This window comes from Carlito syrichta, unplaced genomic scaffold (assembly GCF_000164805.1).
Source record: "Carlito syrichta isolate Samal-C Ts95f unplaced genomic scaffold, Tarsius_syrichta-2.0.1 Scaffold305648, whole genome shotgun sequence".
NCBI classification, from domain to species: domain Eukaryota; kingdom Metazoa; phylum Chordata; class Mammalia; order Primates; family Tarsiidae; genus Carlito; species Carlito syrichta.
The window spans coordinates 810,428-822,079 of NW_007249744.1; the positions used below are offsets into that span (position 1 = coordinate 810,428).

At 46.9% G+C, this 11,652-nt stretch overlaps 1 protein-coding gene across 2 annotated transcripts in view; it reads right to left on the bottom strand.

Moving 5' to 3' along the window:
• SREBF2 (sterol regulatory element binding transcription factor 2) overlaps positions 1-11,652 on the bottom strand; it is a 68,618-nt gene that overhangs the window by 24,047 nt on the left and 32,919 nt on the right. For both annotated transcript variants that reach the window (XM_008062013.2, XM_021714422.1), the window contains exons 4-10: positions 11,134-11,280; positions 9,398-9,619; positions 8,391-8,505; positions 7,810-7,991; positions 6,037-6,229; positions 5,336-5,517; positions 2,836-3,112 (exon numbers count right to left, since the gene is read on the bottom strand). In XM_008062013.2, the coding sequence (XP_008060204.1) occupies positions 2,836-3,112; positions 5,336-5,517; positions 6,037-6,229; positions 7,810-7,991; positions 8,391-8,505; positions 9,398-9,619; positions 11,134-11,280 (1,318 nt within the window). The remainder of the gene's footprint in view (positions 1-2,835; positions 3,113-5,335; positions 5,518-6,036; positions 6,230-7,809; positions 7,992-8,390; positions 8,506-9,397; positions 9,620-11,133; positions 11,281-11,652) is intronic.

The window sequence follows — 11,652 nt, forward strand, 5'->3', positions numbered from 1 at the left end:
TGTAATCCCAGTGCTTTGGGAGGCTGAGGTGAGTGGATTGCCTGAGTCTGTGGGTTCAAGACCCACCCGGGCAACTTGGCAAGACCTCGTCTCTACAGTAATAAAAAAAAAAAATTAGTTGAGCGTGGTAGTACGCCCCTGTAGTTCCGGCTACTTGGAAGCCTGAGGAGGAAGGATCGCCGGAACCCAGCAGGTCAAGGCTGTGGTGGCCGGGAGAAGCCAGCCACTAAACTCCAGTCTGTGAGACAGAGTGAGACTCCAACTCAAAAAAAAAATCCCTACAAAATCTAGGCATGTACCCCTTTGAGGGAGGAGCAACACAAAAGTAATCAGTAACAGCTGGGTACATGTACTAGTGGGGAGAAGGCCAGGAAAGGCTTACTACACCCTCCCGTACGAAAGGTGCATAGCTGCTCACCTGGGGGTGACTATGAAGTTAGGGGACAAAGTGCCCTTGCAAAGGCCTGAGGGCCCATCCTTGCTTTGGTCCTCACTACCAGGGCAACCAGTCTCCTTGCCTCAGGGGTGACCACAGCAAGCGCCCATGCCAAGATCCAGACGGTGGCAAAGCCAGGCTTCCCGTGCTCACTCAGCCCTGGGTTCTTCCTACTGGGCTGTCCCTGCCTCCCTGGTCTGTTTATCAGCGTAGGGAGACTTCAGTCCCCATACTTGATTCTTTACTGGCCTGAGGGAGTCTCCCCTCCAGGAGGCACTAAGCCTTCGCCCTGATGGAGAAGGGGGGGAGAAGGCAGTATGGGAACATACTGCAGACACCTCTGTCCCCTCAGTGTCTCGCAAAGGGAGTGCCAGTGAGTTTGGAGGGAATGACTGAAATGAAGCTTTCCTGCTGGAATTATCCAGAATCTGAAAGCAAGGAGGACCCAGCCTCTTGTCAGAGACCTGGATATGGGCTCGTTCTGTCCCAAGGGCACACTGAGGGGCAGACAAAAAAAAGCAGGGACAAATCGCAGGTAGGGACCTTCTGCTAAAACCCTACCATAAGCCCAAGTATTAAAACTGCACAATTGGCCCCATGTCACATCTCTTGGTTGCTCCTCCATCCCTGGTGCCTGGCTCTGCTCCACTTCTGGCTGAAGCTCCCTGTAGCCAGCAGGACAATTCCAATCCCTTCTAGTTACCACAGCCTACTGGAATTTCTTGGCCTTCATGTTACTGGGTGTCTAAGCAGTAACTTCTCCTCCTCAGCCCTCTGCCCTTGCTCCTCCTCTCTAATCCTCCTCGGACTCCTCCAGCTGCTTCTCTCAGGCAGCCTCCAGTCCTGCTCCCTGCTCTCAATCTGTTTTTTACATGTGGGTGCTCTTCCAGATATCCCCAAGGGTCTCCCTCTCATCAGCTCCCTTGGTTTTCATTCTTACCTGTAGATCCAAGCATCTTGCTCTTTTCTTTGGGCTATAGATCCTGCATGTCCTGATGGCTAATACTTCTCCCATATGTCTCACAGGCAAGCGTCCAAGGGAACTCATCACCCTTCCCCTGGACAATTGCTCTTCCTCCTGTTTTGTTTGTTTGTTTGTTTATTTGAGTCAGAGTCTCACTGTCACCCAGGCTCGAGTGCAGTAGCATGATCACAGCTACCGGAGCCTTAACTTGCTGGGCTCAGGCTACACTTCTGCCTCAGCCTTCCAAGAAGCTGGTACTATAGGAACACACTATCACACAAGGCTAACTTTTTGACTTACTGTAGCGACGGAGTCTCACCAAGTTGCCCAAGCTGGTCTCGAACCCCTGGGCTCCAGCAATTCTCTTACCTCTATCTCCCAAAGTGCTAGGATTATAGGCGTAAGCCCCCATGGGTGGCCCTCCTGTTTTCTTCACCTCTGTTGATGGTACCAGCATTCACACAAACTCCCAAGCAAGAAACCAGGAAACCATCATAGCCAGTTCCTTTTCATTACATCTAAAGAGTCCCCAAGCCCAGTCAACTCCACCTTCTAAGTTCCTCTCATCTGTCCTTGCAGCACTGCTCATCTTCAATCTGCATCAGCTCCTGTTTGGTCTCCCTAACTCTAGCCTTAATCCTCTTGGATCCATTCTCTATCTATCTGTCATCAGAGTCAATCTTCTAAACTTTAGAAGCATAAATCTGACCATATCATTATTTTCTTAACATCCTTCACTGATGTATCCACTGATACACTACAAGATCCCCAGTCTGGAGCCCAGATCCTTTGTACAGATCCAGGTCCAGGCATCACCTACCCCCTGTGCCCTGGCTCACTCTAGGAGCCATCTCAGGTAGGATCCTCTGCCCTCTGTGCAGATAGCATGTCATGTTTTATTCTGCAGAGCTGGTGACCTCTACACATTCTTCTATGCAAAGCCAAGACTTTACTTCCCCAGAACGCCTTTCTTAAAACCCTACACAATGGGTACCCCCTCCCTCCCAATGGTAACATGTACCTTCTGCTGAGTCTAACACACTCACACTGAACTGTCCTTCATTTGTTGACCTGTCTTTCTATTACAGCAGGAGTTTATTTCATTGAATCTAAGATACCAACGATTTTAAGTTTCCCCATTAATTTACATATCACTGAGGAAAAACACTTCCAGCTAATCCTTAGTATGCCATTGTTTATAGGACACATCCCAAGTGTAGAGATATTACTGTGAAAACGCACATCTGAGAATTGATAATCTATAGCAATAAGCCTTCTTTACAGCTATGGGTGCAGGTGAATGGTTGGCCTAACCACTCTGAAAGAGCAGTGTAAGAGGGACTTCAACTAGGGTGGTGAGCTGGCAAATCAAGGTCCGGAGAGAGATGGCATGGGGTTCCTCCTAGTAAGCCAGAAGGTGGCAGTGCCCCCTTACCTGTGATGTGCAACTGGTGCAGCCTGTGATAGGCCAGGGCTGCGTCTCGAGCGCTGGTCTTAGCTTCGTCCTCAAAGCCTGCTGCGGTGGCTGGGGTGGCCCACCGGCGCTGGAAGACTTTCTTGAGCAGCCAGCGCACCAGACGAAGCTTCTGCAGGCTATAGCGAATCACGTTCCAGGAGAGGCTGCAGGCCAGGTCCAGGCGGGAGGTGGGCAGTGCCCGGCCCAAAACAGCCAGGCAAGTTTGTAGGTTGGTGGCAGCAGCTGCAAAATCTCCCTACAGAGTAGCAAGGGGTGTAATGGTCACTGGTCTTGCTGTGGCCTTTTGTTTTATTTTGATAGACTTCTTCTGTCCCCCACCTCATAATACATGCTCATTATAGAAAATCTAGGAAAGTTCAGAAAGCCACAAAAAAGTAAAAAGAAACCACCTATAATCTTACCCCCTAGAAAGAATCACTGCTGACATTTTGAGGTATTTCCTCCAAGCCTTTTAAAAATTTGGAATTGCACTGTGTTCTTTCTTTGAGCAAATGCTGGTTGAAGTTTCCCACAGTAGCTTTTATACATAAGATGACGGCATAAACTTAGATGAACTCCATGATCCTTTAGAGTTACAGGGACTCTAACTGTGGTCCCAGAGGACAGCAGCACCAGCCCTTGGGAGCTTTTTAGAAATGTAAACACTGGGGTCTCACCCTAGACATACTAAATCAGAACCTCTGGGATTGGGCTGGATGTGGTGGCTCATGCCTATAATCCTAGCTCTTTAGGAGGCTGAGGTGGGAGAATTGCTTGAGGCCAGGATTTCTAGCCAGCCTGGGCAATATAGCGAGACCTTGTTTCTACCAAAAAAAGAACCTCTTGGGTTGGAGCCCTCTAGGTGATTCTCATGCCTACTAAAGTGTTTGTTTTTAGAAATGGGGTCTCACTGTGTTGCCCAGGCTGGTCCTGAACTCTCAGCCTCAAGTGATCCTCGCACCTTAGCCTCCCAAGTAGATTATAGGTGTGTGCCATGATGCCCAACTTTATGACTGCTAAAGTCTGAGAAACATGGTTCTAGTCAGACTCACACTAAACTACCCTAACCTAGGATCTGAAAGAACTGCTCTTTGCCAACCTGAGAGGGTCTAGTGGAGAGCCTACAGTGCTGTATTTATAACCTCTCTTCTCATTCTTTCCCTCGGTCTCATTATTGGGGATCAGAAGACTATGGTCTCAGCAAACTGAAGTAAATTCTCCTTTCTTTTCCCCTGTCACACAGTTGGTACAATATCTGTGCTTCGGATATCATTACAGGAGCAGACAAGGGAAAAGTGGGTAAAGATGTTCTCAGAAGGACAGTCTCTAAGGCGGAAGCTGTTTCTTTCCAGCCAGGAGAAGAGTCTGTATTTACAAACCCCAAAGGAGGCAGGTGTTTCCCTGGTTCCTCCCCTGCCTTTCCCTCAAAGGTTGTGTTTCCAAGGTTTAGTCTTTGGCTTGTGTCCCTTCTGACTCCCAGACCCAGCCTTCTCCAAGCATTCTCTTCTGACAGGCATGCAGCTTCCAACTCTGTCCCGACCCTTCCATGACCTGCCTCCTGCTCACAAGGGCCTCTCCCAGCATTTTCAAACAACATGGCCTAGACAAAGTCCCCACATCTTCCAGCCTCTCCCAACAGAGTTGCTGTCTCTGTCTCTTCCTTTCCATTCTATGTCTCAAATATTTCTTCAGTTCAATCCCAGGTCCTTTCCTTTCAATCCCAGGTTCTTACCATCATCTCTTACTCAGCCTATTTCAAGACCACTGTAACTTGTTTCCGTACATTTCATGTCTCCCTTCTGCAACCCTTCCTTCACAGCCACCAGCATGATGTTCGTAAAACACACACCTGAACCTGCCTCTAGGATACATACCTTGGGATACTGTTCTCTGGGAATAGGCACCTCCTCCACCAAATTCACATCTATAGTCTAGGACCTATGGCCCCAGCCCCAGCTGACTCTAGAGAGTTGTGAATAAAGCCCCAAATCAGTTACCAATGAAAGTCCTCTCCAACTTGGGCTCAGACACAGTGCCAGCCTTCACCCTTGTCTCTCTGACATATCCTACACACCAGACACTTCCATGGAACTTGCCAGTCTCCAGACTATCTACTCATGCCATTCTCTTGGTTTAAAAGGTCTTCCTACCATGCCTGCCCTTTCTTCCTGCCTTTGGCAGCCCTGGCTCAGCTCCAGAACCCCTCAGTCAGAACTCATCTCTTCTGCCCCAACTCCCACAGCACTACATTCTTTCTCTGTCACCAGAGATGATAGATCATCTCATGTTCATGGGATCGTCTATGCATAGGTGCCCTTTCTGCTGCCCTGTTACCATTCAGGAGCAGAGTCCCTTCTTCTGCTCAGTCACCGTAGGTACCTACCACAGGACTTTATCCACAACTGAGAATTTAGCATAAGTTGCTGAGTTACTGACCAAGCTTGGGCGAGGAAGGGGAAAGGCAGGTGGCAGAACTCACCCTGGTGAGATCCAGGTCTGCCTGTTTCCGGTGCCTCCAGAAGGTGACTGAGGAGCGCGAGTGTGGCCGGATCACTGGCTCTCCATGGACCAGCAGCTTCACAAAGACGCTCAGGACAATCACACCATTGACCAGCCATAAGAGAAGAGTTGGCACCATCCAGTCAAACCAGCCCCCGGAACCTAAAGAGGGACATCTCAGCTGAGCCCACCAGGAAGGGCTTTGTGGAGCAGCCGGCACCTGGCTGACGCCAGCACTGTGACATGAAAGAGCCCTGTACCTCAGTTTCAGAAGAAAGGGTGGATAATCCTATAACCTAAATAGGAATCCTATAGCCCTTGTCCTTATGGAGCGGAGTGGTGCAGAAATCTGTGTTAGCCAGAAAGAGGACAGTGGTTTCACAACACAGGTCAAAGAAAGGAAAAAAAAAAACCCATATCCTCCACAAGCCCTTTCAACCCCCCACTCCCACACCATGGGATTTTGAGAAGTGGGTTCCTGATTTGTTTTGCTTGTTCTGATTGAACTTGCCTTGTTATTTCCAAAATGCAACTTATACCAGACCCTATAAGAAGCAGCCGGTGAAGGTCCACTATAAAAGCCCTTTGGGACTTGGTCGACAAGTCAAGCAGTTTGCACACAGAGTCCTTCTGCCACAGCATCTATCCATGCCCAGGTGGCACAAGGGTCCCTCCTCCTACCTGACTCCAATGACAGTACGCTGCGGCCAGAGCCTGAATGTGGATGCTGGTCAGAGTCGTGGGCCCCTCCCCATTGCAGCAGGGAAGTCAGAGGATTAAAAGAGAGGCACAGGAAGGTGAGGACACACAGCAGAATTCGCGAACGGTCCACCATGCCCAGCGCCACAGGAGGAGAGTCTGGCTCATCTTTGACCTTCAAAACAGGGCCTCGAGGTTGGAACAAATACTGCATGGGTTTTTACAGGATTTTACATATACATCGGGAAACAGACCGAGATTTAAATTCAAGATCATTAAGGACTAAAGCCAGGTGGGAACCAAAAAGTCCACAATTCACAAACTTCTGCTTAGACATTGGTGCATTCGCCCTCTTGCTGACTGAGAAAAGTACATGCTCCAAAGAAAAAAGGTAGAGAGGTTTTCTTCTAAAATAGAGCTCTGTCTCAAAAGATAACACATTGTATGATTCTGTTTCTGTATAATTCCAGAACAGGTGAAACAAATCTAAAGTGACAAGAAGCTGACGTATCAGTGGTTATCTGAGGCTGAAGCGGGATATGGTGAACTGCTCACAAAGGTGTATGAAGGTGCTTTTTGGGGTGAGGAAAATGTTCTACATCTTGATTATAGTGCCAGTTACATAGTAGTGTACATTATGTGAAAACTCCTAGTACTACACATTTAATATAGGTGCCTTTTATTGCATTTAAATTATACCTCAATAAAGTTGATTAAAGACTATACTTTCATGTGGATCAATCTATCTAAAAGATCTCGCCTATCCTAAAACTGCAACATTGTCTCCACCACCCTCCTCCCATTTTACAGGAGGGAGTGAGGGTAGGAAGCTGAAGCCAGATCTACCCAAGCCCTAATGTGTACACACCACGTCACTCCTTTTCTTTTTTCTTTTTCTTTTTCTTTTTTTTGAATCAGAATCTCACTCTGTCACCCAGGCTGGAGTGCAGAGGCATGCTCACTCCTTTTCAACACTTTAAAACCATTTGAACATTTCTTCTGATGACTCAGAACCCTAGCTAATTCAATTTATATGTCAAATGGTCTGTGGTTACCAAACAGAGTCACATTCATAAGATATTTCAAAAACAGAGCTTCCCAGTAAAATTAAATATATGACACAATAAACAGCTTAGTCAAAAACAAACACTAGAAGGGAACTTTGTGCTTTCAGAGTCAGAAACTGCCAATGCCAAAATATAGTACAGAACCCAGTGGTCTCCACAGGTTCCCAGAAAGATCATTAGGCTCAGGGCCTCTTTTAAGTAATTCCATTAAACTGCAATTGCCAGGGGCTTTCTTTGCCAATTAAAGGCCCTTAGTTATCTGTTAGACTGCAAATTGTAATCATTTCCGAAAAGAGGACCCAGAGGCAGCCTTGTCCTAAACCAACCGATCAGTCTCACGAAGTGGTCTTGCCAGGCCCATTACAGGCAGAGGGAAGCAGTGAGGCGCCTCCAGCAACTCCCAGTGCCCGCCTGACAGCTGTTCTGCATTCTCGCTCTGTGTCTGGCACTCATTCCTCTCTAATGGGGCCCTTTAGCAAGGGCCAGTAAACCTGAAGGACTGTTCCCCAACTGAGTCACTTTTTTCTTTCTTTATTCTCCGGGACCTGCCTAATTTCACAGCACTCCTGTTCCTCTCCAGCCTGGGCCCTCTGAACACCTGGCCTGGCTCCCTATCTGTGGCTTCCCCACTACTCTTTTTGGGAAATGGGAGAGAGTTCGGGGATCAGGGGATTTCAAAAGTTTGTACCTTTGCATCATCCAACAGAGGGCTTCCTGGCTCAGAGTCGATGGAATAGGGGGAGAAGCCAGCCTGGGACCCAGAGTCAGAGGCTGGGGGAGACATCAGAAGGACATTCTGATTAAAGTCCTCGATCTTCAGGTCCACCTCATTGTCCACCAGACTGCCTAGGTCGATGCCCTTCAGGAGCTCTGCAAAGAAAATACTACCTGGTAAAAATGATCTCTTTTACAAAGCCCTGCCTGTCCCCAGCACAGGACAGTTTGACAACCCTTCTCTCTCTTTCTCTCTTTCTGAGTTGGAGTCTCACTCTGTTGCCCAGGCTGGAGTGCAATGCCATACTCATGACCACCGCAGCCTCAACCTGCTGGGCTCAGATGATCCTTTCATCTCAGCCTTTCAAGTAGCTGAAACTACAGGTGTGTAGTTTCAGCTACACACCCATGCCCAGCTATTCATTTATTTATTTATTATAGAGGCAAGGTCTTGCCAAGTTGCCCAGGCTGGTTTCGAACCCGTGGGTTCAGGCAATCCTCTTGCCTCTGCCTCCCAAAGTGCTGGACAACCCTTCTCTTAATGAGCACACTTACTGTTTTTCTGATTTGCCAGCTTCAGCACCATGTTCTCCTGGCGCAGTTTATGATTAACCTGCTGTAAGTATTTGATATAATCAATGGCCTTCCTCAGAACACCAGACTTGTGCATCTGGGAAGGAAAATGAGTGAAAACACAGTGAGACCAGTGCAGGCTGGAGGGTGAAGGGAGCAGAGACCTCGCACTTGTGGATTGAGAGCATGACTCTGGGGTGGGAGACATCCTATTCAGATGCTGGTCCTCCTACTGATGAGTTGTGCTACCCAGGTCAAGTCACTCCACACCTCTGAGCCTCACTTTTCTACTCCTTAGCATGGGGATAATGGTAGCATATGAAGAAAGGCTTGAGGGGGGTGAGGGGGCGGGGGAGCTAGACAAAATTTCTCCCTCTGTCACCCAGTCTGGAGTACAGTGGCATGATCACAGCTCACTGTAGCCTCAACCTCCTGGGCCCAGGGAATCCTTCCACCTCAGCATCCTGAGTAGCTGGGACTACAGGTGCGTGCCACCACGCCTGGCTAATTTTTTTGATTTTTTTGTAGAGATGAGGTTTCACTATGTTCCCTTGGATGGTCTTGAATTACTGGGCTCAAGTAATCGTCCTGCCTCAGCCTCCCAGTGCTGGGATTACAGGAGTGAGCCACCACACCTGGCCAATATTTTATAATCTTGACAAACACCAAGGTATCTTAATAAGAAAGAACTACTGGTCATTGCCTTGCTAAGCTATGGTGTGGCCATGTGCTCTTTGAGCTATGGCCAGGCCATGCTTCCTGGCTTTGTCCCCCTTCCCTACCTTGGAGAGGTGAATCTCCCCCTTCTCCCTCTCTTTCAAATTTACTTCCTAAATAAGCTATATTTTCTAATCTGAAAAAAAAAAAGAAGTACTTCTAACTCATTCTTGCATTCACTCAACTTGGGCCTATGACGTCTCTATTCCCAAGGCAAAGACCGGTAGAAGCGATATGGTAGGACACGAAACACCATTTTAGCTGGCACCCACCTTAGCATCTGTCCCCATGACCAAGTCTTTCAATTCAATAATTTTGTCATTGATGGAGGAGCGATATCGTTTCTCAATAATATTGTGTGTCGTCCGCCTTTCTCCTTCTTTGGGAGGCTCGAGCTGCTTGACTCCCCCAGGTACCTGCTTAATGGGCACTTTCTCTTGTCCCATCATCACAGGCATTGTGGTCAGAATAGTCCCATTGCTGCCAACCAGGGTCTGGAACAAGCACAGGTGCAGAGCAGAATTATTCCTTTGTTAGTCTGTGTAAAGCAGCCTCATAACACAAACCTGCTTGTCCCTGGCCACATAATATCACCTGGCAATGCCTCACAGTCTGAGGCTCTTTCCAGGTTTATTAAGTCAGGCCCCAAGAAGCCTTAGGAGCTATGGTGCCTCAGTTACTACCTCCCTTTCAGAATCAGTGTCAATAAATTACACCACAAGAGGATTAATATGGCTAAATATGTTTTCACCTTTGATCTATGCCAGAAACAAGTTATATTTCTCCTTTACTATTAAACTGTTAACCACCTCTAAACTTGTACACAGTGAACCACATGAGTTGGCATCAGAGAGAACTTTCTCTGGACTATGATATATTTTTTCCTTTTAAGTGACAATTAAGCATACCCTTGCATTTCTTTGTATGGTTTGGTCATCAAAAAGCTCAAGGGCAGAACTGACATACTTAATCAGAGCCATTTGATTAAATAAACAGGCCCACCATAGAGGTCCCCACTTTTATTTTTCATCTCTGTTTTCCCCTCTTTTTGTTTCTATTTTTTGTAATTTTACTTTTATTTTCTTCAAAAAATGGCTTCGATATCTAAACGGTCAACAAATACAAAGGTGTTCAACTTCACTAGTCATCAATGAATAACTCACAAATAATACAAATTACAAACCTTAACTTTACATTATGATGAATTTTACATATGTATACAATGTGTGTAACCATCTAGATCAAAACAGAACCCATTTCTCTTAGCTCAGAAAGTTCTCTCATGCTCCTTCTCACCTTGTCATCACTTGGCATCACTTCTATCACCAAAGCTAAGTTTTGCCTCTTCTTGAACTTCATATAAATGGAATCATTAGCATGAGCTCTCTTGTAATAGGCTTCTTTTCCTCAAGATACTATTTTTGAGGGTCAGCCATATATCAATAGCTCTTTCTTATTGCTGGCATCATTTCATTGTATGACTATATCATAACTTGTTTATCTGTTCTCCTGTGGGTGGACATCTGGGTTATGTCCAGTTCTTGACTTTTATGAATAAAGCTAGTGCTTCCAAATTCACACTATCATTTATTTACTCTACCAGACTCTCGCCACAGGATGCTGACAGCGGCTAAGAACCTACAGCTGAAAGATGGGCTGTCTTCCACATTCTTTCCCTTGGAGCCCCCACTTCCGGGTGGCCCTAGGATCCTTCAGAATCTAAACCTCCAGAGGTGGATGATCTTATGTAGAACTGTGGGACAGGAACTGGGGTTCCTGTCTTTCTTTTCTACACCCTTGTACACCCCAGCACTCCCATCTAACACACGCTGATAGTACCTCTTCAAGAGAAAAAAGCCAAAAGAGAGGTGATATTTACTATTTGACTGACATATTCGATAGAGCTTCCAATACCTACTCAGCATATAGAGACTTTAAGGTTCCTGAAAGCTAACACCTCCAAGAATGAAGGTGGAGGGGAGGGGGTAGGGGAGAAGGCAGCTCTTACTGGTACTTGAAGGGCAGCCGTCTGGATAGGGGTGGTGAGGGCAGTGAGGGCTGGGTTCTGGACTGCAGCCATGACAGGGCTGCCATCTGTCTTCAGTGTGGTCAAAACAAGGGAATCTGTCTTGATGATCTGAGGCTGTACTAGGACCTAGATGAAGAAGGAAGACCAAGAAAAAAGAAAGTAGCATTACTTTTGTATTTTGCATTCATTTCTTACTGCATAGACCCTCCAAAAAAGAATAAGAAAATATACAATTTTTTTTTGTTGTTTTTGAGTTGGAGTCTCACTCTGTCACCCAGACTGGAGTGCAGTGGCCGCTCCCGGCCACCGCGCCTCGACCTGTGGGCTCTGGTGATCCTTCCACCTCAGCCTTCCAATTAGGCAGAATTACAGGCATGTGCTACCACACCCAGCTGAAAATATACAATTTTTATGGAATTGAGAATCAAAAAATACCAGGAAATCTTTTTTTTTTTGAGTTGGAGTCTCACTCTGTCACCCAGACTGGAGTGCAGTGGC